The sequence below is a fragment of the Equus quagga genome, chromosome 12 (genome assembly GCF_021613505.1).
Source record: "Equus quagga isolate Etosha38 chromosome 12, UCLA_HA_Equagga_1.0, whole genome shotgun sequence".
Classification (NCBI taxonomy): Eukaryota; Metazoa; Chordata; class Mammalia; order Perissodactyla; family Equidae; genus Equus; species Equus quagga.
In genome coordinates, this window is record NC_060278.1 from 87811412 (window position 1) to 87836537 (window position 25126).

Here is a 25126-nt window from a genome sequence, read left to right on the forward strand (position 1 = left end):
ACCGCCTTGAACCTCCAAGATTGTTAGTCCTTCATCTCCCACCTCTCGTTGCCACTGCCATGATGGATGTGAGTGAACTCGGGGAGTCTGCCCGCTACCTCCGCCAGAGCTACCCTGAGCTAATGAAGGTGCACTCTGTCCTGTGGGATGGTAAGTAAAGGCAGAGGGGGCACAGACACAAGGAAGCCATTATGGACTCAGACCAGGAGTGGGGAGGGGTGGTACTGAGCTTGGGGATGAAGGATTACTCTGGGACAGCTTTAGCCCTGGACCTTTCCCTCAGAGTCTGGGACCTTGAGGCTAAATTCCCAGGGACCCTGTGTGTGTGTGTGAGCAAGCCTCAGTTTGCTCCTCTGTAAAATGGGACAATATCACCTGCCCTCCAGAGCTGCACTCCGTGGCTGGAGCCTTAGGCCTCTGAGATGAGAGTGACTGGTATGTGTGCAGGCTGCCTCCACGTGTCCGTAAAACCTGTGCTAGAATTATTTTTAGTGCTTTCCGTAGAGCCAAAGCCTCTGTTTATTAGGGACAGGAATAAAGACTACTATTTATGAGCTGGTTTGCTCATAGGACAATAATAACAATAGGCAGTGTGTATCAAGTGCTCATTGTGTGCCAGGCCTAGAGCAGATGACTTTCCATGCATCATCTCAACAACCTGGGGAGGTAGGGAGCAGGGCCAGCTTCAGGAGTGTGCAAGCTCTGCAGTTGCACAGTGCACCACACTTAGAAGGGTCTCATGCTTGATTTAACACTCTGCTATCATCATCTTGAAACTTTTAATAATTTTTTTTAACAAGAGGGCCTGCAAGTTATGCAGCTGGTCCTGACTAGGGCACTTGGCTATAAGTGGCAGGACAGGGAACAGAGCCTGGCAATCTGCAGCCTGAGTCTGTGCCTTTAACCACCGTGAAATATGGGCTCTGGGGCCAGCTGGTCAGGCAGGAAGGAGCACAGGACAGAGTTAGGAGACCTAGGTTTGAGGCTTCAGTGAAATGGGGGAGGCGGAACCCCCTGAGAATTATGTGCCTAATGTTGAGGGCTGCTCCATATGGGACCTCAGGAGATGCCCATAACATTTTGCCTTTGAGGGAACAGCCCCACAAAGAACGAGGGAATTTTCTGAGGTCACAGGGCAAATATGACAGAAGCAGGAATCTGAACTCAAGCGTGTAATCCAGGGCGTGAGGAATTGTTATCAGGGAATCCTCTGAGGAGATCTCCAGGGACCCCTCCCAGGAGCCCGGGTCTGGAAGGATCTTCTCTAGATACTCCTGCATTCTGATAGAGGGGCTCCTGGGAGGGGCACAGCTCTATGGACATGGCTTGGGAACCCCAGCTGGGCTACCAGCTCCTGGATCTGCCTCAGCCACTCTCAAAGCCCCCATGTTCTCCCCTAAATCCAGGGAAGAAGCGGGTGTGGGTACCTGATGAACAGGATGCCTACGTGGAGGCCGAGGTCAAGTCTGAGGCTACCGGGGGCAGAGTCAACGTAGAGACCAAAGACCAGAAGGTTTGGCTCTCCCTTTTCCTGGGATTAGCTCCTCTGCCCCGCAGGGTGCAGCTCCTGGCCAGCGCACTCTGGATGAAAGGGGGTCTGGGAGAGTGTACAGGGGCGTTAGTCGGTTAGTCGGTTCCTGCCTGGCCGCCACCCCACGATACGGCCTCCCTGGCAGGTACTGACGGTGCGTGAAGCCGAACTGCAGCCCATGAACCCGCCCCGCTTCGACTTGCTAGAGGACATGGCCATGATGACGCACCTCAACGAGGCATCGGTGCTGCACAACCTGCGCCAGCGTTACGCTCGCTGGATGATCTATGTGAGCCACGGCCGGGGAGGGGCCACGGGAGGGGCGGGGCTGTGCGCGGTGGGGGCGGGACCATAGCTTCAGGGGCGGGGCTAGAGGAAGAGCCACGGGGGGAAAGGGCGGAGCTGTGTGCAGTGGGGGGCGTGGCTAGAGGTGGGGCAGGGTGATGTCATGGGGCTGTGGAGGCGGGGCCGCGGGCTGGAGGTTTGGGTATGGTTTGGCACGTTATGTGGCTCCTTGGGGAATATTGCAAAGGTCACCTTTTGTGAGGAGTGGGGCCTGGATCTCCAAAAACTCACCCATCAACTGTCTCCTCAGACATACTCGGGGCTCTTCTGTGTCACCATCAACCCCTACAAATGGCTCCCAGTCTACACGGCCTCTGTGGTGGCCGCTTACAAGGGAAAGCGCCGCTCGGAGGCCCCGCCCCACATATATGCGGTGGCAGATAACGCCTACAATGACATGCTGCGCAGTAAGGGCCGCCTTGACTCCTCTCCCCAACCCAACCCTCTAGGGAGGCCTCTGTGAAGGACCCCCTTCCCTCCACTTGCCCTGCCCTCCTTCTCATGCTGCTGGACACTTTAGCAAAGCCATTCTGTCTCTCCAAATGGGAGCTGGCCTGCAGTCTGGAGGGTCCCAGCTAGTCCTTCCCATTTCTGGTCCCCGGGGGTGGAGGGGCTGCCCCCGTGTCATGGATACCCAAGGTGTACCACTTGTGGCAAGTCCCTCACCTTGGCTAACTTCTCTATCCCCTCTCCTTTCCTCCAGACCGAGAGAACCAGTCCATGCTGATCACGTGAGTGTGGGGCTCTGGGGACAGGGTGGGAAGTGCTGGCCATCTGGCAGGAAGGGAGTAGAATTAAAATCATTTCCAGGGTTGATTCTAGAGTACTCAGGGCAGGGCTTTTACCACCTGGAGCTGGTGTCCCAGCTAAAGCTAAATTAGACCATTTTCTCTGCCCCCATCCTGGGCATGTGCGTTATAGGTGATGGGCAGGGAAGGGATACCCAAGCAGAGTGATGGCCAGCCCTGCTACCCTCTCTCCCAGGGCCTGGAATCTTCTTCCACCTTTTGATCTTTTGGGAGTTCTGATTCTGGCTCAAGGGGAGGGGGGAGATTCCTTTCCCTTTCCTCCTTCTTACCATCTCCTTATCTCTGAATCTTGTTTCTGATCCTTTGTTTGCCCCCATGGGAAAGTGGTAGAATTCTTACATGGCAAGTTCACGCCCAGCCAAGCCAATATGGACATTGTGTGTGAGTGTGTGCATGCAGCCTGGTGCAAGAGCAAGGCCTTCGAAACCAGAAAGACTTGGGTTAAGGTTCTCCTGTGGCCACTTCCTGCTGGCATCGGGCCTCTGAGTTTCATCAGTCAAAACAGAACAATCCTACACACCTACCACATAGAGCTATAGGAATCAGCGAGTTAATGTACGTGCCTGGCACACAGCAGGGACAGGCACATAACTTCTCTGAGCCTCATTTCCGCATCCGTAAAATGGGAGCGCTAATGGCCCCTGCCTTATAGGGTTTCTAAGGCTTCAATGAGCCCACACGGCGTCTGGCACTAAATTAGTGCTCAGTAAACGATCAGGTGTGTTCTCATCTCACAGGGATGGTCTACATTGGCTTGCTTTGTAAACAGCTCAACACCTCTGAGCGCTAATCTATCTCTCGGGGGTTTTGAGTTGGGGGTCCTGAGTTGGGAGCTGGGTGGGGGGAGGGCAGAGGGGCCCTGCTCAGATGGTGGGGTGTTGGGGAATGGGAGGAATTAGAGTGGCCAGATGGGCATTGGTGACTCATGTTTGTGTCGTCCAAGCGGAGAGTCGGGGGCCGGTAAGACGGTTAACACCAAGCGGGTCATTCAGTACTTTGCCATCGTCGCTGCCCTGGGAGACGGGCCGGGCAAGAAGGCCGTAAGACTCGCCCACGCGGGCGCCGCTCCCTGCTGCTTCTCACTGTTTTTCTTTTCTTTCTCTTTTGTTTTTTTTCTTTTTAAAATGTTGATTCCCCAGAGCCTCCAGCCCTGCCTGAGCCTCCTACCCTGGTGGGGGACTCTGGCCTGAGCAAGGCTTGACCAGAGAGGCTGTGGCCACCTCTGCCACACTGTGTGACCAGTTCCGGGCCTGCCTCAATGTTCCCATCTCTAACACAGAGGGTGGGACCACATTGCTATTCCTACACTTTTAATGTAACTTTCCCTTCCGTCATGACCTTCGAATCTTGAAAATGTTTACCAAATAGGCTGCTTTTACTAAGAAATGATTGTTTTCTTGGTTTATCGTGCAGCAAAGACTCATTTCTGCTGTCAGTCAAACAAGCAGGCTTATGCAGGGTTTAGCCAGAGCCAAGGGCACTTGGCATTCCTAATGGCTAGGTTAGGGGGGCAGTTTTGCACCCGATGGTTTCTGTACCATTTTTAAAAATTTCTGAAACAATGGGAGCCCAGTATTTTCTTTTGTTTTTGTTTTTGAGGCACAACATTCATTCCCAGCCCCAGGGCTAGTTGTTCAGAGCTCCGTGTATGCCCCCCCCAAACACCCCAAAATTGGCTACCTTTTCTCTCCAGAAGCCCAAGGCCTCCTCCCACACAGTCCCCTCTCCTGGGCCTGTTGAGCCTTGCTTTATTCTGGGGCATTTTTCTTTTTTCTTTTTCTTTTCTTTTTTCCACTGTACATTTTTGTTTCTTTTTGCCTTTTCCTTTTTCCCCATTTGATTTTCTTGGTTTTTGATTTTTATTTCAGTTTTGGTTTTTTGTTGTGGTGGTGGTTGTTTTTGTTGTTTTGTTTTGTTTTTGCTGTTGACTTTTGGGCACTTTTTCCTCCTTCCCCTCCCTATCCCATTTTCCAAACCCCTAAATAGTCTATGAGGATGCTGCAGAAAGTTGGGGCTAGTCCAGTAACAGGAACGGAGGGCAGGGAGAGGCCAGAGCTGGCAGGGAGGCCCCTGGGCAGAATGGAGCCCTGCATTGTGGAGTCCCAGGGGGTGTCAGGCAAGGGAAGGAGAGAGACAGGCTGGCCCACAGGGACCATGGGTGCTGGAACTTAAAAGCCTTATTACCCTCCCTCCCCTTGGTTCCAAATATGACCACACCTGCCAGAAAGAGCCCTGTTCCAAAGCGCTGGACTTGAGCGTGTGAGGTTGCACTTGGGGGAGGGGGCTCCTGCCATTTCTCTCCTGCGTCCCTCCCCCAGAAATATCTATGAGGGTATTTTTAAGTCTTGGGCTCCCTGGAGGTGCATGACAAACCATCTCCTGGTGGCACAGCACCTGTCACTCCAGGATCCCTTCCTTCCTTTCTCTCCCAGGCTGCTGCCAGCCAGCGTAGGGAAGAGAAGGAAAGGAAAATGGAGGGAAGACAATGATGAGGCTAGGAGAGGAATGGGGGTGCTCCTCTGGATTCAGAAATTCCCTCTAGATGAGACATTTGGGTGGCTTTGGGTGTCGTGGGAGGCAAGATGCCTGGGCTCAGTGCCTACTCTGCCCCCAACTTGCTGTGTGGCCCTGAGCAGACCACTTCCCTTCTCTAAGTCTAGTTTCCTTATTCACAAATAAGGACTAATAATATGCACCTGGCAGGGCTATTTTGAATAATAGTAGGTGTACATTTCACAATGAAGACACACCTAATCACAGTACAAAGGAGAAGTGTGAAGGGCTGTCACAGAGGGAGGTGAGGGGTAAGAAAGGTCAAGTGGGAAGAAGTCTCTTCCAGCCTCAGAGCATCAGGGAAGCCTTCCTAGAGGAGGGGGCATTTGAGCTCAGAAGGGGAGTAAATTTTAGTCAGGAATCTCTGGGTTTGGGGCAAGGGCCACTTCCTGGTGTGTGGGAAATGAAGAGATAGGGAGAGGCCAGAGACAGAGCTGGGGGAGGGGAAGGGCCATGAGGAGGAGACCCCTGGATGCAGCCCCCTACCTCGAGCCCCTGACTAGGGCCATGCTTGCTCCTACTTTCCAGCATTTCTCCTAACAGTCCTGCGAGGGTCAGGCATGGGGAGTGGGGTGCGGGGCTACACATTTGGGTGACTAACGTTTACTGTCCTGCTAACCATTGCCCCCACCTTGCCCCCGGCCTGGTGAGACCTCACACCCTCTGATGTTGTCTTCCTTCTCCCCCCAGCAATTTCTGGCTACGAAGACTGGGGTAAGTATGGGGCCATGTGAGCGGGGCAGGCAATGGCTGTGAGGTCCTGGGGAACCCCCTTCCCCTTCCAGAACAGAGTTGTCTGGGATGGGCTGATACCCAGGACCATGGGCTGCTCTCGTCTCCCAGTGAGTGAGCACCAGGGCTGACAGCCCCCTCACCTGCCACCACCAGGGTACCCTCGAGGATCAAATCATTGAGGCGAACCCTGCCATGGAGGCTTTTGGCAACGCCAAGACCCTGCGGAATGACAACTCATCCCGTTTTGTGAGTGGCCACGTAGGGAGAGGTGGGAGGGGCCGAGCCGGGTCAGCCGCAGGGAGACGTAGGTGGTGGAAGCCTTCAGCGAAAAGGGCAGCGCTGGCTGAGCTCTCTGACTGAGGCTACTCCTCTGCCCGCAGGGCAAGTTCATCCGCATTCACTTTGGTCCCTCTGGGAAGCTGGCATCTGCCGATATTGACAGCTGTGAGTCTGGGAGAGGGTGGGAGAGGGCAGGGCCTGGGGACAGAGGCCTAGGCCTGAGTCTTTCCACTCAGGCTGGGCATCCATCATCAAGTCCTTGGGGCTCCTGCCTGTTCCAGGCACTTCTCTCCATCCTCTGGCCACTGCCCAGCTCAGGCCACCTCACCTCTCACCTGGAACAGTCCACCAGCCTCCACGTGGTCTCTCAGCCTCCATTTCTCTGCTTGATCTTCCAGCCAGGGTGATCTTTTCATGGATACTAATGTGACCACATCACATTCCAGCTTAAAAACCTTTTGTAGATCTCATCACCTTAAGCTGGAGACCCAAATCCTTATTTGTCCAGTCAGGCTCCTCATGATTGGGCCCTTACCCCATCCCAGCTTTTCTCTGGCCCTGACAGGGCAGGCCTCTGCCCTTCCTGCCCCAGCCTCATCTCTAAACTCAAGTCCCCATCCTTCCTGGAAGCTTCTCCTAACACCTCTCTGGGGTTGTTCCCCATCCCGCCTGACCTACCCCTGCTGCACAGACACCAGGTGCCCAGGCTGCATGCACAGAGAGGCCGCTGCTCTGACCACTCCCCACCTTGGGATGCATGGCCAGATACTGATGGATAAGCACAGGCATGTAGTGATGGACAGGGAACATTATAATTCACGCCCTGACTAACCATGTGCAGACACTTGGAAACTTTGCTCCACGCACACACCGTCACACCAGCACTGCTCTGGAGGAAGGGAGTGTGGTCCATGGATGAAGGAATGAAAGCATAGATGAAGGAAAGGACAAATGAAGACCCCTCACACACACACACCCACATACAGAGACACCTGGACAGACAGACAGACACACACACATTCCCGCACTGTGACACGTGCACCAATGGAGAGACACCCTTCAGCACATGCTGGCACGCATGTGGACACAGCGCCTCCACACACACCCCTGCCCCTCAACCCTATTGGGGTGACCCACTCTGGGGAGGTGCAGGGGACGGTAGGCCAGCGCCTCCCTTTCTCCTAGATCTCCTGGAAAAGTCGCGGGTGATCTTCCAGCTGCCCGGTGAGCGCAGCTACCATGTCTACTACCAGATCCTCTCGGGGAAGAAGCCAGAGCTGCAGGGTGAGGGCCAGGGGTGGCTGGGCGGGAGTGGGGCTGCCTGGTGTCTTCTTGGCCCCATCAGACCAGGCCCTGGGATGTCTCTTGCCTCACTGTTCTGGAGTCTGTGACATCCTTCTTTCCTGGGGACTCAGAGCCCCTTCTGTCCCTCTACTCCCTTGGGACTTCTGGTTATTGCCGAGCCTTCTCCTCTCATGCTAGGGAATAGGGCCTTTAGCAACATTGTCCTGGCAAGGTTGTTCCTCCTGCTGTCTTGAGACTAGAGAGGCCCCATCCAGCACCAAAGAAGGAGCAATGGCTCTGTCTAGGCCAAACTCCCCTCTCTTGCAAGCCCGTCAACGGCAGAGTCTGGCCAGAGGGGTGGCCATGAGCAATGGTCGAGGGATAAGTGAGACATAGGGACTGGGGCTCATTCCTCAGGGAACCATAAAGAAAGAGGATCCATGGGCATGAGGGTGGAGGTGAAAAACTCAGGCTACAGAGAAGTCCTAGGAGGGCCCTAGACTCTCCTGCCAGGCTGGTCCCCAGGACACACCATGCAGGGATGGGAGGAGGAGGGTAGCTGGGTAAACACAGCTGGACCTGCCCTTCTCTGCTCCGTGTCCCCCAGACATGCTGCTTCTGTCTATGAACCCCTACGACTACCACTTCTGTAGCCAGGGCGTCATCACCGTGGACAACATGGATGATGGGGAGGAGCTCATGGCCACTGACGTATGTCTGTGATGGAAGGGGAGCAGAGTGGGGTGCCTGCAGTGTGGGGATGTGTGAAGCTGGATGGAGAGCAGGGAGCAGTTTCAGTGCCCCTTGCTTGGCTGACCCTTGGTGGGGCCCAGATTTCTCTGATCCCGCTGTCCCCCACCGCAGCATGCCATGGACATCCTGGGCTTCAGCGTGGATGAGAAGTGTGCCTGCTATAAGATTGTGGGTGCCCTCCTGCATTTCGGCAACATGAAGTTCAAGCAGAAGCAGCGGGAGGAGCAGGCTGAGGCCGATGGCACTGAGAGTGAGGGGCCCCACCCTGGCCCAACCTGGTCATCATCTTGACCCTGATCCCAACGTCCTGTCCATGACTATTAACCTTAACCCTTGTTCACAACCTTTGACCTCAGTCTTACCTGGCCCTGATGTAAGCCTTGGCTTCTCAACTCCAGACCCTTACCCTCCTGAGCCATACAATTTGCAGGCCCTGAACTTGACCTCTCCCAACCTCCCTCTCCTAACCCCAGGCTGAGGCCAGTAGAGCCCCAAAGTGTCTGTAGTCTTGACCTCCTCCTTCTTATCCCACCTGTGTGCCCTGTCAGGTGCTGACAAGGCTGCCTACCTGATGGGGGTCAGCAGTGGAGACCTCCTCAAAGGCCTTCTGCACCCCCGAGTGCGTGTGGGGAACGAGTACGTGACCAAGGGCCAGAGTGTGGAGCAGGTGAGCTGCTCGCAGACCAGGGTGCACCTGGGGACAGCCAGGGCAGGGTGCTCTCCTTGCCAGGTCCCAGCCCAGCCTCCCCACCTCTCCAGGTGGTGTTTGCCGTGGGGGCTCTGGCGAAGGCCACTTATGACCGGCTCTTCCGGTGGCTTGTGTCTCGGATCAACCAGACACTGGACACAAAGCTGCCCCGTCAGTTCTTCATCGGGGTCCTGGACATCGCTGGTTTTGAGATCTTCGAGGTGAGAGCAGGCCCACACCCCCAGGCTCTGTTCTTTCCCGGGTGGAGGACCACGGATGGGTGGGGGCAGGAGCAAACTCTTGCACGTCCCTGTTCCTCTATGGGCCTCCCTTTCCTCATTCACAAGGAGGCCTGCTGAGCCCAGCACCTCCCTCTGCAGTTTAACAGCTTCGAACAGCTGTGTATCAATTTCACCAACGAGAAGCTGCAGCAGTTCTTCAACCAGCACATGTTCGTGCTGGAGCAGGAGGAGTACAAGCGGGAGGGCATCGACTGGGTCTTCATCGACTTCGGCCTGGACCTGCAGCCCTGCATTGACCTCATCGAGAAGGTGGGGCCCGGGGCAAGGTCACTGCAAGGAAGGGAGGGTGGGTGCAGTGAGGGAGCAGGAGTGAATGTGCTTGTATGCGAGCGAGTGTGTGGAAGCGTGCATGTAGGTGTGTGATTGTGCATGTGAGTGTGGCTGTGACCGTGTCTGTCTGCACGTGTATGAATGGGAATGTGTGCGTGTGTGTGAATGTGCGTTGGTGAGTGTCTGTGAGCAGTGTGTGTGTGTGTGTGTGTGTGAATGTGCGTTGGTGTCTGTGAGCAGTGTGTGTGTGTGTGTGTGTGTGTGTGAATGTGTGTTGGTGAGTGTCTGTGAGCAGTGTGTGTGTGTGTGTGTGTGAATGTGCGTTGGTGAGTGTCTGTGAGCAGTGTGTGTGTGTGTGTGCGTGTGTGTGAATGTGCGTTGGTGAGTGTCTGTGAGCAGTGTGTGTGTGTGTGTGTGTGAATGTGCGTTGGTGAGTATCTGTGAGCAGTGTGTGTGTGTGTGTGTGTGAATGTGCGTTGGTGAGTATCTGTGAGCAGTGTGTGTGTGTGTGTGTGTGTGTGAGTCCCAGCACTGTTGACAATGGCCCCTCATGGGTGCGTGTGATTTTGCAGTTCACAAGGCCTTACTGCAGCCACAGTTTCATTGGACCCTGAGAACTGCTCTGGGAGTGGTCAGGGAAGGGCATGTTTGCTTATTTGTGTATTTGATTATGAAACATTACATATATTGCTCCATTGTACAAAGACTGGAAGAAAGAAAAATCAAAGAAAATTTGAAGAATCAGAAGTAAAGGGGAAAAAAATGTTTCCCTCAATTCTACCACAAGCTGTATTTTAGCACTTTGGTTAGTTTCCTCCAAATCCTTTATCTTGGGCATCCATTTTCTCTTCTAAGACACAGACTCCTTCCTCATCTTTCTCTCTGAAATGTATTTTAACATTGAACGTTGTTGAGGAAGGCACAATGGATCAGCAGATGCTTTTCATGCATTTCTGTAACCTCCTGTTATTGGACATTTAGGGGATCGACAGTTTTTTGCTTTGATAGCAGCACTGAAAGTCTTTATTTCCCCATTTTGCAGGTTAGGAAGTTGAGGCTTAGAGAGGTCTCAGGGCCCCACAACTAGTAAGTGAGGAAGCCAGAATTTGAACTCAGCTACTTTTGTTGACTGTACCACGTGTGAGTGTGTGTGTGAGACCATGGATGCCGGGGGGTGAGTGGGTACAGAGATGCCAGTGTGAGTTTGCATGCTTCTTATAAGCACAGAGGACAACTTGGAGCTGTGAATCGTGCAGAAGAGGGTTAGAAGCCAAGCCACAAACTTCTCTTTCTCTCTTAGAAGACAGGGCCCCTGGGCACAAGTCTGGTTTCCGTCCTTCCTGGCAAATGGCTGATGTTGGGGAGTCTGGGAAGGCTCCCAGAGGGAGGGGCTCTGGGAAATGAGGGTCCAGCCCAGCCAGGGTAGGTTGGCTTGATGGAGGCCCCTCAAGTTTGTTCCCTGTCCCCAGCCACTGGGCATCCTATCCATCCTGGAGGAGGAGTGCATGTTCCCCAAGGCCTCAGATGCCAGCTTCCGGGCCAAGCTCTATGATAACCACGCGGGGAAGTCACCCAATTTCCAGCAACCACGGCCTGACAAGAAGCGCAAATACCAGGCCCACTTTGAGGTGGTCCACTATGCGGGCGTGGTAGGTGCCTGTTGGAACCCCAGCTCTTGATCACTCTCTTCCCTCCTCTGGGTTCCCCCACCTTGGCTCAGCTCGTGCTTGGTCTCTGGCAGGTGCCTTATAGCATTGTGGGCTGGTTGGAGAAAAACAAGGATCCACTGAATGAGACGGTGGTCCCCATCTTTCAAAAATCACAGAACAAGCTCTTGGCTACGCTCTACGAGAACTATGCAGGCTCCTGCTCCAGTGAGTACTGAGGGACAAGATTCTATAGGGGACTCTCAGAGTGACGTCCCCTGGAGTGACTGGTCCCATGTCTCTCCTAGCCGAGCCCCCCAAGTCTGGGGTAAAAGAGAAGCGTAAGAAGGCAGCATCATTCCAGACGGTGTCCCAGCTGCACAAGGTGAGGCCCAGTCTGGGCCCCGAGCAGGCCCTCACCCCACCAACCTCCAACCCCATCCCTGGCTCCCTGTTCTGTCCCCTGCACCCTGGGCGGGCGGCTGTTAAGACTTGCAGTGATGTTTAACTCCTCTCCACGTGAACATCACAGCAAGTCTGTGCTGCTTCCCGTCCCCATGCTGCCTGGGCAGGGTTTGGCAGGGATGGAGTGGGAGCCACAGGGGCCTGTGGGAGGGATGGGGATTGGGTGAGGGGATGAAGACTTTGGTGACGGTGGCGGGGCCAAGTCAAGCAGAAGAGGGCAAAGTGTCACAAGGAACAGAGTGAAGGACAGACGTACCGAGGCTCACTTAGGCACCTAGCTCGCCCGTCCCCATCCCTAACGGGCTGATCCACTGCGGTTTCCAATTCTGCTTCTCTGCCTTCTTGTGCCTTCCCCCCTCTTCCCACCCCCAGGAGAACCTCAACAAGCTGATGACCAACCTGCGGGCCACACAGCCCCACTTCGTCCGTTGCATTGTCCCCAATGAGAACAAGACCCCAGGTAGTCACCTCAGGGCTGGGTTGGTAGGGTGGGGGGACAGTGGAGGGAGGGGACAGGGCAGACAAGAAGCTGGGTCTTCCTCCTCCACAGGGCCTGCACAGCCTCAAAGTAAGCCCTGCGTCTGGACTATTGGTCTTTCTCCAGGGCGTGAAGGTGTGTCTGTTGACCTCTAACCTTTTCCTCTAACCCTCACCATGTCCAGGAGTCATGGATGCCTTCTTGGTGCTACACCAGCTGCGCTGCAATGGAGTTCTGGAGGGGATCCGGATCTGCCGCCAAGGATTCCCCAACAGGCTGCTCTATACCGACTTCAGGCAGCGGTGGGTGTCTCCCGCTCCTCCCCAGCTCCCTCCCCAGAGCCACCTTCTCCTCTGCCCTCCACCCAGGTGGAGGCAGCAGCCTGAGGAGGTGGGAAAGGCACACATTTTAGAGCCAAACAGACAGAAACCTCAATCACAGAGGGGGATGCAGGGGGACTGGTGGCAGAGGCGGGGTGGTGATGACTGACGGACCCTGGGCAGGCATCCCAGTGGGATGTGGTGGTGTCTGAGACCCAGGGATGGCCGGGAGGAGAAGCGAACAGGCTCGGGGTAAATATTGGACGTGCAGCCACAGGTCTTGCTGATGAATTGGATACAAAATAAGAAAGAAAAGACAAGGGTGACTCCCAGGTGTTTGGCCTGAGCAGCTGGGGAGTTGGTGGTAGATTTACTGAGAGACCAAGATAGGATTTTTTTATTTTGGGGGGGGATGGGGGAAGAGTGGATTGAGTACTTTGAACATGTCAACTCTGAAATGTCCCTAGCAGATATCCTAGAAGGGAAGTCGAGGGGAAGACTGGACTTGTTAGTCTGGAGCTCAGGGGGCAGGCAGAGTTGGACACAGATGTGGGCGCTGATCGAGGGTTCACGTGGACTAGACTTTGTATAATGTCTGGCACCTAGTGGGCACTCAGTCAGTGCTATTAGCTGCCTCACCCCCATTCCCTTTATAGGTTTGCTTTTGTCAGGCTACAGGCGTCCATAGTTCCCTCCCCTTCCAGAAGTAACTGGTCATCCACACTGACCGTTACACACGTCTGTGCAAATACTGTACACATGGGCGCACAGGTGCCCCCATTCTGTGAATTTGTTTTTTCGCATAAGAGAAAGAGATTGCTCCTTATCAACAGACATAAGTCTGCATCATCATCTTTTTAAAAATTTTTTTATCTTTTTAGAGCAGTTTTAGGTTCACAGCAAAATTAAGGGGAAGGTACAGAGATTTCCTGTATACCCACTACCCCCGCCACACACAAAGCCTCCCCCATTATCAACATCCCTCCTCAAAGTGGGACATTCATTACAGTCGATGAACCTACAGTGACGCATCCTAATCAGCAAAGTCCATAGTTTACATTACGGTTCGCTCTCGGTGATGTCCGTTCTGTGGTTTTGGGTAAATGTTTTCTGACGTGCAGCATCATCCACCTTGTTTTGGCAGTAAAATATCCCACGGTCTCATAAATGTGCTGTGATAATCAGGCCCCTGGAGGGGTGACTTTTGTGTTTCTAGGGTTTTGCCTTCACTGTGTGGCCATGCCCACCTGACCTGCATGGCCCTGTACACATGTGCCACTGTGTCCGCTTTAGAAGTGAACATGCGGGAACCCTTGCTCTTGTTGATTAGAATTCTCTCCCAAATGTTTCTTCAGTTTGTGATATGCTATATACCATATCACCTTCTTTATATTTTTTGCCTTCTCAAAAAAAATTAAATTAAAAAATTACAAATTAAAAAATTATAAAAGTGCTGCATGCCTTTTGTAAATACTGCAGCTTCTTAAAGAACTTAACTACTGAATGCATGTAAATGCAACCCAAGGTTTTAAAGCAGAGTACACGCAACCCCCAGTGTTATGACATGCCTCTGCCAGCTTGCTCAGTGCACGCCCCTCTGGGGCCTCTGCTTCAGCCTCTGAGAGGCCCAGGAATATTTCCCTGCTACCTCTTCCAGCCTCCTCAGCCCTTGACACCCCGCCCAATGCCCTCCTCACCAGCCCTTCCCTGCTTTTGCAGGTACCGCATCCTGAACCCCAGCGCCATCCCGGATGACACCTTCATGGACAGCAGGAAGGCCACAGAGAAGCTGCTGGGCTCGCTGGACATCGACCACACTCAGTACCAGTTCGGACACACCAAGGTCAGGGCACCCGGGAGTTAGGGCTGACCTAGGAATGGGTGGTCACACTGGACAGGGGACATGTGGGTGGTTGGCAGTTACACCTCACTCCCCTGCCCAGGTGTTCTTCAAGGCTGGGCTTCTAGGCATCTTGGAGGAGCTTCGGGACCAGCGTTTGGCCAAGGTTTTGACGCTGCTGCAGGCGCGGAGCAGGGGCCGCCTCATGCGCCTTGAGTACCAGCACCTGCTTGGAGGCAGGTGGGTGTGGGAAGGGAGTAGGGGACAGGGTTAGGGGTGTAGCCACTGTCCCTCGGCTCTCAGTACCACTAGGCTCTCAGAACCCTGTCATACTGTTCTGTGGGTCAGAGCATCCCCTATGGCTGATTAGGGGTGTCTCTGAAGGGGGAAGGTTCTGTTTTGTGCCCCTCAACCCCCAGCTTCCATTTCTTCACCTCAAAAATTAGGGTAAGAGACTCTGTCTCTCCACTCCAGGCCACCCCAGAGTGTGGCCCAGAGTGGTAATAATGGCACCTAGTGTCTTCCAAGACTCCTAAGTGCTAGGCCCTGGGCAAGGTGCTTTATTTGCATTATCTTGGTTAAAGTACAGGCCAGTGCTAAGAGGCAGAGGCTGCGCTTATCTGTGTCAGAGAGACACACTCACAGCTGGCTACGGGGGGGCGGTGAGGGAGAGTTGCGGGGGGGTGGGGGAGGCGGGGATGTGAGCCCAGGCAGTCTGACCCCAGGGCCCAGTGGCTTTACCACTCCTGGTATTGTCAGGACAATCGCAAGGGCCAACAGGACATTCAGGGCTCATGAGTGCCCACCCTGGAGGCAGACCTGTGTAACCCTGGGCCTCTCCCTGGATCTCATCTATAAAGCAGAGGCATTAGGACCTACTTGAGAGGGCTGTTGGGAGGATCAAATGAGACAACACACTGAAGTGCTTACTTAGTGCAATGCCTGGCCCAGGGTGGGTGCTCAGGGCACATCACGGCTCTTACTATGAAGGGGCAGCACTGAGCCTGCTGGTCACCTCTGGCTGCCCCTCCCCAGGGATGCCCTGTTCACCATCCAGTGGAACATCCGTGCCTTCAATGCTGTCAAGAATTGGTCATGGATGAAGCTCTTTTTCAAGATGAAGCCGCTGTTACGCTCAGCGCAGGCTGAAGAGGAGCTGGCGGCCCTGCGGGCTGAGCTGCGGGGGCTGCGAGGGGCGCTGGCTACTGCTGAGGCCAAGCGCCAGGAGCTGGAGGAGACGCACGTCAGTGTCACCCAGGAGAAGAATGACCTGGCCTTGCAGCTGCAGGCAGTGAGTAGGGGAGGGGAAGGAGGACAGGGTGTCCCTCAGTGACCTGGTGCCCCTGGCATCCCCAGAGAACCCCAGGCTGCTCTGAGGAAATACCCCAACCAGACCCCTGGCTAGGATGGAACTAGCATGCTCTGGGTGCCAATGCCTTGCCTGGATCTTTCTTTCTCTTCCAGAGGTGCCACAAGATGAGGTCTGTGGGCTCGTGTTCATGCTCAGCCTCTCATGGTCCCAACCTCCCCACCCACAGACTTAGTCTGTCTAGGTGTCCTAGTGCTGCCACCCCCTGCGCTGCCAGGGCTTCCCACCACAGCTGAAGTAGAGCCCCATCTCCCCAGCTCTCCCAGTCATGCCGTCCCTGAGACAGACCCAGGCTCCCTTATCTGATTAAGGGCCATGGGAACCCAGGTGGCAGGTAGCATAATAACCAGATGGCAGTGATCAAGGGCCCGGCATGTCCCCAAGTCCACAGAGCCATTCTTTCCTTCAGCAAATACCTTTACCTGTGTACCAGGCCCCCCTGGTAGCTCTGGAGATACATTGGTGGGAAGACAGAGACAGGCCTGTGGTCACAAAACTCACCCTCTAGGGCAGAAGACAGTTATGCAGCCAGGTGGTGAGGTGGGAGAGAACACCAGAGCCCTCCATGGCCGCGCAGGACCCCCCAGAAGAACTCAGCCCAGTGTGGGCATTGCTGGCAGCTGGTTTTGCTCCTAGAGCCCTTGTTGGGGCATCAGTCTGGGTTGCCTCCAGCCTGTCTAATGTTCCCCTCTTGCCGCCCCATCCATCCCTCTACCTGAGCCCTTATCCCACCACACCTGAGCCCATTCAAGGCCAAAAGTGGGTCATAGGCATTCCTTGGTCCCAGAGCCCAGCGGAGCATGGGTGTCAAACCTTTGCATGGACGAATGAATGTTCCTCTCCAGGGCCTGGCCTGGTATCCCTCAGCTGGTTTACCTGGACCTGCCTTAACTTTGCCTCATTCCCTGTGTCCTCCTCCAGGAACAGGACAACTTGGCGGATGCTGAGGAGCGCTGCCACTTGCTCATTAAGTCCAAGGTGCAGCTGGAGGCGAAGGTGAAGGAGCTGAGCGAGCGGCTGGAGGACGAGGAGGAGGTGAATGCTGACCTGGCTGCCCGCCGGCGCAAGCTGGAAGACGAGTGCACGGAGCTCAAGAAGGACATTGATGACCTGGAACTGACACTGGCCAAGGCTGAGAAGGAGAAGCAAGCCACGGAGAATAAGGTGTGGGCCAGGCCAGCTGTAGGGAAAGGCCCAGAGCCTAGGGGCCAGCTTTGGGGCCAGGCAGCTGCAGGTCCCACTTCTGGTTCTGCCAGGCCCCTGCTGTGTGGCCTTGGGCAAGTTTCTTCCTCTCTAGGGGCCTCAATTTCCTCATCTGTCAATGGGGTTCATAGCAGCACGTATCTCATGAGGTAGGTGAGGATTCAGTGTGTAGCTGGCCTTTGCCAGCACTCTGCACAGGGCCAGCGCATAGCAAGTGCTCAGGAAATGCTAGTGAGTGTCATCCATCCTGGAGGGCAAGCCCCGTGAAGGCAGGAACCCCACTTCCCCAGCTCTGCATTGCCCAGGAGCCTTCACCTGCCTTCTTCTATCACTGAATCCTTATGACAGCCCCATGTCGTTCAAAGGACCAGGAGTATTGACTCCACTATACAGGAGGGGAAAGCGAGGCTTGCGGGGGGATGTGGGGTGGGGAGGTGGGAGGAGCTGCTTATTTAGGTTCTCACAGGTGCTCACTGAGGAAGCCAGGACTAGGAAATATCTATCTGGAACACCTGTTGATACCAAAAATAGCTGGTATCTATTGATCTCTCATTCTGAGCCAGGCACCATGCCCAGCACTTTGTGAGCATTTGCTCACTAATCCCACAAAATAACTCGAGGAGGACGGTATTATCATCCTAGGGATGAAGAAATTGAGGCTCAGAGTGAATCGACTTGCCTGAGGTCCCCTAGCAGGAAGGGGCAGTTGCTGTGACCTGGTGTGGTTGGCTGCTCAGACCAGAGTGCAGGAGAGACATCCCCATGGTGACTTTGGCCCTGGCACAGGTGAAGAACCTGACAGAGGAGATGGCAGCACTGGATGAGTCGGTGGCCCGGCTGACCAAGGAGAAGAAGGCATTGCAGGAGGCCCACCAGCAGGCCCTGGGCGACCTGCAGGCCGAGGAGGACCGTGTGAGCGCACTGGCTAAGGCCAAGCTCCGGCTGGAGCAGCAGGTGGAAGATGTGAGTCAGGCCCACAGCAGAGGGCTGTGCAGAGGGGCTGGGCCAGCCAGGACAGTGGCTGAGCCAGCCCACCCTGTCCTGCTCCACAGCTGGAGTGCTCCCTGGAGCAGGAGAAGAAGCTGCGCATGGACATGGAGCGGGCCAAACGCAAGCTCGAGGGTGACCTGAAGCTGACACAGGAGTCGGTGACAGATGCTGCCCAGGACAAGCAGCAGCTGGAGGAGAAGCTCAAGAAGTAGGTATGGGGCAGGCAGTAGACCTGACCCCCTGGCCAGCAGGTGGCCTCGTGAGCCTGCACCCCATGCCTTATTCCCTCCGGACTCCAGTCAGTTCCCCATTACTGCAGAAGTTTAAAAGGGAGGGTTGAGAGAGGGGCTCACTAGGGTGCAGGGCGTAGTGTCCTGCCCTCCCTGGACCAAGGGACCCTGACTGGCCTCTGGGGCCGGGGCTTGAGAGGGAACACAGGGTGAGGTCACTCAGGGCTAGCTCTGGGTGCAGAGTGCCTCAGGCAGGGGGTGTGCTGGGGGCGGGTACTGGGGACCCAGGCAGGTTAATGGAAGTTAGGACCAGGGCTGCCTCATGCCCCCCTCCCGTGACTCCAGGAAGGACTCAGAGTTGAGTCAGCTGAACCTGCGGGTGGAGGACGAGCAGCTCCTTGGGGCCCAGCTGCAGAAGAAGATCAAGGAGCTGCAGGTGTGTGGGGGATGAGGGCAGGCGGGGACTGGGGTCAGAGCCCACAGAGGGGACAGCTGCCGCCCACCCATCCCTAGGCTCGGGCAGAGGAGCTGGAAGAGGAGCTGGAGGCGGAGCGGGCAGCCCGGGCCCGTGTGGAGAAGCAGCGGGCAGAGGCAGCCCGGGAGCTGGAGGAGCTGAGCGAGCGGCTGGAGGAGGCCGGTGGCGCATCTGCGGGGCAGCGCGAGGGCTGCCGCAAGCGTGAGGCAGAGCTGGGGCGGCTGCGGCGGGAGCTGGAGGAGGCGGCGCTGCGGCACGAGGCCACAGTGGCTGCCCTGCGGCGCAAGCAGGCAGAGAGCGCGGCCGAGCTGGGTGAGCAGGTGGACAGTCTGCAGCGGGTGCGGCAGAAGCTGGAAAAGGAGAAGAGTGAGCTCCGCATGGAGGTGGATGATCTGGGTGCCAGTGTTGAGACTCTGGCCCGTGGCAAGGTGTCTGCCTCCTTCCTCACCCTGACCTCTGACCCGACTCCAGCATCCTATTCTGACCCCTAGCTCAGATCCTGTACTCATCATAACTCTAAACCAATACTGACTCCAGTAGCCGACCCCTGACCACCCCATACCAATCTGACCCCACACTAGTCTTGACCCTGTACCTGATCCTGAGCACTGACCTATTCATCTGGCACCCAACCCCAACCCCACACCAATCCTGACCTCAAACCCTGGCTCCTAATCTCTATGCCCTGACTCCAGGTCATTTTTGACCCAGCATCCAGTTCCAACTTCTCAGTCTTTGACCTCTGTACTCTGACCTAATACCTGTCCTGACTCTGTTCCTGTCCTAAATCCCAGCACCCAGTCTTGACTCCTGACTTTTGTACCACCTAATCCTGACAGCTGACCTCTGACCACTGTCCCAAGCTGACTTCAGACTTTAGCATCCTAACCTCACTGGCCTTGGGTCTAGTCATCTCATTTCTGATGCCCACCTTTTAAACCATAGTCCAGCAGTAGAATCTCTGACCCTGAACTTGGGCCTCGCTCTCCCTTTGATTCCTGGGCACATGTCTAGCTTTCTAGTTCCCAACCTCGGGGCCCAGTCTCTATGGCAGCCCTAGATCCTGCCCTGTGATTCACAAACTTGTTCTGACTCCTGACCCCGGATCCCAGGCCAGTGCAGAGAAGCTGTGTCGGGCCTACGAGGATCAGCTGAGTGAGGCCAAAATCAAGGTGGAGGAGCTGCAGCGGCAGCTGGCAGATGCGAGCACCCAGCGTGGGCGGCTGCAGACCGAGAGTGGTGAGGCCAGGGGCTAGCTGGGGCACACGGGGGCCTTGGTGCAGCCCCTTGGCCGCCTGACATGCGAGCTCACCCCTTGGCCTGCAGGGGAGCTGAGCCGCCTGCTAGAGGAGAAAGAGTCTCTGATTAGCCAGCTGAGCCGTGGGAAGGCCTCAGCCACCCAGAGCCTGGAGGAACTGCGGAGGCAGCTGGAAGAGGAGAGCAAGGTGGGCTGGCCACTGGCTGCCACAGAGTAGGCAGGGTGGGGACTGGGGCCACCGGCCAGATGCTGAGGTCACTGGGGTCCCTGCAGGCCAAGAGTGCGCTGGCCCATGCCATGCAGGCTTTGCGGCATGACTGCGACCTCCTGCGGGAGCAGCACGAGGAGGAGGCCGAGGCCCAGGCTGAGCTGCAGCGGCTGCTGTCCAAGGCCAACGCCGAGGTGGCCCAATGGAGGAGCAAGTATGAGGCAGATGCCATCCAGAGGACCGAGGAGCTGGAGGAGGCCAAGTGAGTGCCTTGCTGGCCAGGCCATTACCACACAGGGTGATATCTGCACTTCTGAGCGGTTGGCTGGAAGGGAGACGCGAGGGCCATTCTTCTGCCAGCCTCCCTCAGCTACACAGTCCATACCCTGTCTGCCCCCGTGGCCTAGAAAGAAGCTGGCACTGCGGCTACAGGAGGCAGAGGAGGGAGTAGAGGCTGCTCACGCCAAGTGTTCGTCGCTGGAGAAGGCCAAGCTGCGGCTGCAGACAGAGTCGGAGGATGTGACCCTGGAGCTGGAGCGGGCGACCTCAGCGGCTGCTGCACTGGACAAGAAGCAGCGGCACTTGGAGCGGGCGCTGGAGGAGCGGCGGCGGCAGGAGGAAGAGACGCAGCGGGAGCTGGAAGCGGCCCAGAGGGAGGCCCGCAGCCTGGGCACCGAGCTCTTCCGGCTGCGGCACAGCCACGAGGAGGCTCTTGAGGCCCTGGAGACACTCAAGCGGGAGAACAAGAACCTGCAGGGTATGACCCACCCCAGGGTCAGAGAGCTGGTCTGGGGTCATTGGGAGCAACTTGGAGTCACAAAGAGGGCCCTGGTGGGGTCACCCTGGAATAAGGAGTAAATGAAGTGACCTGGGTTGGAGCATGAGCCATAGGGGTGGCCCCTCAGTGCCCTGTCCACTCTACAGAGGAGATCAGTGACCTCACAGACCAGGTCAGCCTCAGTGGGAAGGGCATCCAGGAGCTGGAGAAAGCCAAGAAGGCGCTGGAAGGGGAGAAGAGTGAGCTCCAGGCTGCACTGGAGGAAGCTGAGGTCAGAAGCGGGCCACAGGGGTGGGATAGACACTGACCCGCTGTTCCCCTGGCCTCCCCTCACCCTTAACACAAGCTCATGGCCCCCACGGCTGTACTGCCTGCTCTGCACCCCAGGGGGCCCTGGAGCTGGAGGAGACCAAGACTCTGCGGATCCAGCTGGAGCTATCCCAGGTTAAGGCTGAAGTGGATCGGAAGCTGGCAGAGAAAGACGAGGAGTGCACTAACCTGAGGTGCGGGGTGGGGCCATCACTCCTCCCCAGGCTAACACAGCCCCTCCCATCCCAACCACCTGAGAGTAGCAGAAAGGAAGGAAGGCAATGTTTGTGGAGCCCCGTCGTGCACATGGACTGGACACCTAGTTTGTCCCTCCTACATGATTTTCTCAGGTCGGCATTGCTGTCTACAGTCTAGAGGTGAACCTCAGAGAGGCTAAAGGACTTGCCCAAGGTTGCACAGTTGGGGTGGAGCCAGAGTTCAGCACGTCTGTCTGCTCTGGAGCCTCACTCTTGTCCATGAACTTGCCCTGATGGGCAACAGGCAATCACAAGGAGCTTTAAACCAGGGAGGGATGAGTCACTTATTCCTCAAATGGGTTCACGTCTCCAACGTTCCCTGGTTGGTTGTAAGAGCAGGTGTGGTGTCTGTGCCCACCCTTCTCTAAGGCCACGACCCCTCCTTTCATCCCTCCCTCTCACAGGCGCAACCACCAGCGGGCAGTGGAGTCCCTGCAGGCCTCCCTGGATGCAGAGACACGGGCCCGCAATGAGGCCCTGCGGCTCAAGAAGAAGATGGAAGGCGACCTCAATGACCTGGAGCTGCAGCTGGGCCATGCCACTCGCCAGGCCATGGAGGCACAGGCAGCCACGCGGCTGCTGCAAGCCCAACTCAAGGAGGAGCAGGCAGGGAGGGACGAGGAGCAGCGGTTAGTGGCTGAGCTCCGCGAGCAGGCACAGGCCCTGGAACGGCGGGCTGCGTTGCTGGCCGGGGAGCTGGAAGAGCTGCGGGCTGCCCTGGAGCAGGGAGAGCGCAGCCGGCGGCTGGCAGAACAGGAGCTGCTAGAGGCCACGGAGCGCCTCAACCTCCTGCATTCACAGGTGGGGACAGGGGCTACACAGGGATGTGTGGGGCGGTGGCCTGCTGGCTGGCTCTGAGGCTCTGCTTCCCCCCAGAACACAGGCCTGCTGAACCAGAAAAAGAAGCTGGAGGTGGATTTGTCCCAGCTGAGCGGGGAGGTGGAAGAGGCTGCCCAGGAGAGGCGGGAAGCCGAGGAGAAGGCCAAAAAGGCCATCACCGATGTGAGACTGGGCTGGGGCTGTGGGGGGCCTGGAGGAGAGCCCAAAGGGACTTTCACCTCCTGACCGTGCCACCTCCACTCCTGCAGGCGGCCATGATGGCCGAGGAGCTAAAGAAGGAGCAGGACACAAGTGCACACCTGGAACGGATGAAGAAGACGCTGGAGCAGACGGTGCGGGAGCTACAGGCACGGCTTGAGGAGGCGGAACAAGCCGCCCTCCGTGGCGGGAAGAAGCAGGTGCAGAAGCTGGAGGCCAAGGTGTGTGTGGTCCTCCCAGTCCTTTCCCCTGCAGGGTGGCAAGCCTGAGGGCAGGCTTGAGGCATCAGGCCCATCCCTGGCTGCTCACAGGTGCGGGAGCTGGAGGCCGAGCTGGACGCAGAGCAGAAGAAGCATGCCGAGGCCCTCAAGGGGGTGCGGAAACATGAGCGCCGGGTCAAGGAGCTTGCGTACCAGGTGGGGGACTAGGTCTGCCTTGAGGGGCAGCCCTGGAGCTGGCCTGGTCCAGGCAAAACCTGAGTCCCCTTTGCCTGCCCAGGCCGAGGAGGACAGGAAGAACTTGGCTCGCATGCAGGACTTGGTGGACAAGCTGCAGAGCAAGGTCAAGAGCTACAAACGCCAGTTTGAGGAGGCGGTGAGTGCACGGGGGTCTGGGCACCTGGGGCCTAGTACTGGTCAGGATGCCTGAGGTAACCCAGCTTCAACAGCTGGCCCCAGGCTCTGCAGCCAGGTGAGACACCAGCAGCAAACGGCCCTGCTCCATCTCTGGGCCATGGTTTCCCCACTCTTGGTTTTGTGCATAGGCAGACTGCCCCTAAAGGGCAGTGACCCCACTGTCCCAGCAGGAAGAGAGACAAGTTTCTAACAGCTTCAGTAAGAGATGAGACCTAGCTGTCTCTGAAGGGACCCCATATGCTTTCCCCTGACGGGCCAGCTGTGGCACACAGGCAACTCTGGAAGGAGTGTCTCAACCCCTCCTTCCTGCCGTGGTTACTGGTGAGGGGGGAGAAGGGCCACGGCAGGTGGGAGAATTGACGACCTGGAGAAGGCAGCTCCCTTCTGGGGATGGGATGAGGACAAGACTGACTCTCAGTTACCAAAGGGTGATCAGGCCTGCCTGTGCCCCCAGGAGCAGCAGGCCAACACTAACCTGGCCAAGTATCGCAAGGCCCAGCATGAGCTGGACGATGCAGAGGAGCGGGCAGACATGGCAGAAACTCAGGCCAACAAGCTGCGGGCACGGACCCGGGATGCCCTAGGCCCCAAGGTGAGGGGTGGTGTGGGGCAGCACCCTGCCGTCTGTGTCGGGGTGGTGGGGAGGTGGGTGGTGCAGCTCATTCCACCCCCCCTCCCCTTAGCACAAGGAGTGATGCCCGAGGCCCTGGGCTCTGAAGAGGGATGCCTGCTGTTTGCCCCTCACCTGCCTTCAGCTGAGGCTGCCCCACCCGATCCTGTCGTCTCTTCCTCTCCATCTGCTGAGCCTCAGCAGTCCCAAGCCCTGCTACACCCTGAATAAATGCCAGGTCTGCAGTTCCAGCCGGTTTCCTCCTCATTCTTTGGGATTGGGGAGAGGAGCACGTGGTCCCATAGAGAAAAGTGAGGTCCACATCAGTCATTTAAAATAAAGTTCTTTAATAGTCTCCATTTAATTGGTTTATTTGTTGTTAATAAATTGGCAACACAAGGAGGGGCCAAGGGTGTGCTCTCAGCCAGGCTCCTGTGTGTGTGGGCTCAGGCAGGAGACGCTGCCCTGGGGTAAGGGTGGAGAGGGGCACAGCTACCCTGTGCCCCAAGGGATGGATGGAAAAGGCCCCCCACTTCTGGGGGAACCCCCTGGGAAGAACACAGCGGCCAATGAGCAAACAGAACCAGAGGAGTTAAAGGAAAACGAGGGAGGGAGGATAGGAGGGGCAGACGGGCAGGCTTGGGGGAAGGTAGCATTCTGTGGTATCCCCCACCCCTGCCCAGGGCTCAGAAGCCTTTGCCTGGGTCCAAAGGCCAGGGCAAGCTTGGCTCACAGATTAGGGGAGGGTGTCCATATCTCCCTCCCCACCCCAGGACTGACAGCCAAGAGACTGGGCAGGAGCTCAGACAGAGCTATTTTTAAAAGTCCCCTTACCTCTGGGTGGGCCAGAGCCCCAGGGTTCTGAAGGAAGAGTGGGTGTAGTGCCCCTGTCCTCAACATAGGGATCTTGAGGGAACTGAGGTTCCCCCAATGCCCTGGGGCCCTTAGACCCAGGGGCCAAGGGCTTCTAGACGCTCCCTCCCTCCAAGCCTGTACCTTAAGACCTGGGGCAGGCAGAGAGCAGCAGGGAGGCAGGGGAAGGGTGGGGACAGGCCAGGGTGTGTGGCACGCATACCCACGCTCACCCGCTCTAGCCCTGGCCCAGCAGCCTCCCGAGGCCTGGCCCAAGGTCACTCCTCGGTGAAGTCCCTGTCTATGTCCATGTAGGGCTCCTCAATGTAGCTGACAAGGGCAGAGGGTGACTGGCGGTCTGGGTTCAACAGGATGGACACAGTCTCTTTCCAGTATGAGAAGCTGATGCAGGAGCTCTGGGCAAAGAGAGAGGGGCTAGGGGGCGCCTGGAGGACCCAGGTCGAGCCCAGCACCCCGCGGGGAGGGCCTTGGTAAGGGGATAAAAAGCCGCCTGCCACATGGCCCAGGCAGGGACCACGCACCCTGGATGCCCCTCTGAGGGGCCCTGGGTCTGCGTGCCCGCTGCCCACCCACCACTCACTCAAGGGTGGGGCAC

At 56.7% G+C, this 25126-nt stretch overlaps 2 protein-coding genes across 5 annotated transcripts in view; one reads left to right on the top strand and one right to left on the bottom strand.

The window, feature by feature from the left end:
* Positions 1–24017, top strand: MYH7B (myosin heavy chain 7B). 3 transcript variants are annotated; one of them, XM_046678302.1, is made up of 41 exons: positions 1–150; positions 1407–1513; positions 1677–1820; positions 2127–2283; positions 2580–2607; positions 3629–3725; positions 5929–5952; positions 6127–6219; positions 6354–6417; positions 7438–7536; positions 8144–8247; positions 8401–8539; positions 8838–8956; positions 9049–9198; positions 9358–9528; positions 11019–11198; positions 11291–11423; positions 11504–11580; positions 12033–12120; positions 12323–12440; positions 14178–14301; positions 14402–14538; positions 15334–15589; positions 16589–16831; positions 17657–17833; positions 17923–18068; positions 18436–18526; positions 18604–18993; positions 19678–19804; positions 19892–20010; positions 20097–20293; positions 20439–20788; positions 20956–21080; positions 21197–21312; positions 21780–22176; positions 22252–22377; positions 22464–22634; positions 22725–22829; positions 22912–23007; positions 23503–23640; positions 23732–24017. In XM_046678302.1, the coding sequence occupies exons 1-41, from the start codon at positions 60–62 to the stop codon at positions 23741–23743; spliced, it is 5826 nt and encodes a 1941-aa protein (XP_046534258.1). In that variant the 5' UTR covers positions 1–59; the 3' UTR covers positions 23744–24017. The 3 variants fall into 3 exon arrangements, with proteins under 3 accessions (XP_046534258.1, XP_046534256.1, XP_046534257.1); XM_046678300.1 differs by lacking the exons at positions 1–150; positions 1407–1513; positions 1677–1820; positions 3629–3725 and having other exon boundaries at positions 2196–2283; XM_046678301.1 differs by lacking the exons at positions 1–150; positions 1407–1513; positions 1677–1820; ... (1 more) ...; positions 2580–2607; positions 11019–11198 and having other exon boundaries at positions 2628–5952.
* The window catches only part of TRPC4AP (transient receptor potential cation channel subfamily C member 4 associated protein), a 69811-nt gene continuing 68670 nt past the window's right edge, over positions 23986–25126 (bottom strand). For both annotated transcript variants that reach the window (XM_046678304.1, XM_046678303.1), the window contains exon 19: positions 23986–24926. In XM_046678304.1, the coding sequence (XP_046534260.1) occupies positions 24789–24926 (138 nt within the window). In that variant the 3' untranslated portion in view covers positions 23986–24788. The remainder of the gene's footprint in view (positions 24927–25126) is intronic.

Excerpts from the sequence above, each read along its gene's own strand:
- MYH7B (XM_046678302.1), top strand. The coding sequence starts at position 60 with ATGATGGATGTGAGTGAACTCGGGGAGTCTGCCCGCTACCTCCGCCAG. Across the intron at positions 9,199-9,357 it reads CTGGTTTTGAGATCTTCGAG|TTTAACAGCTTCGAACAGCT; the intron begins GTGAGAGCAGGC and ends CTCCCTCTGCAG. Across the intron at positions 20,789-20,955 it reads GGAGAACAAGAACCTGCAGG|AGGAGATCAGTGACCTCACA; the intron begins GTATGACCCACC and ends TCCACTCTACAG.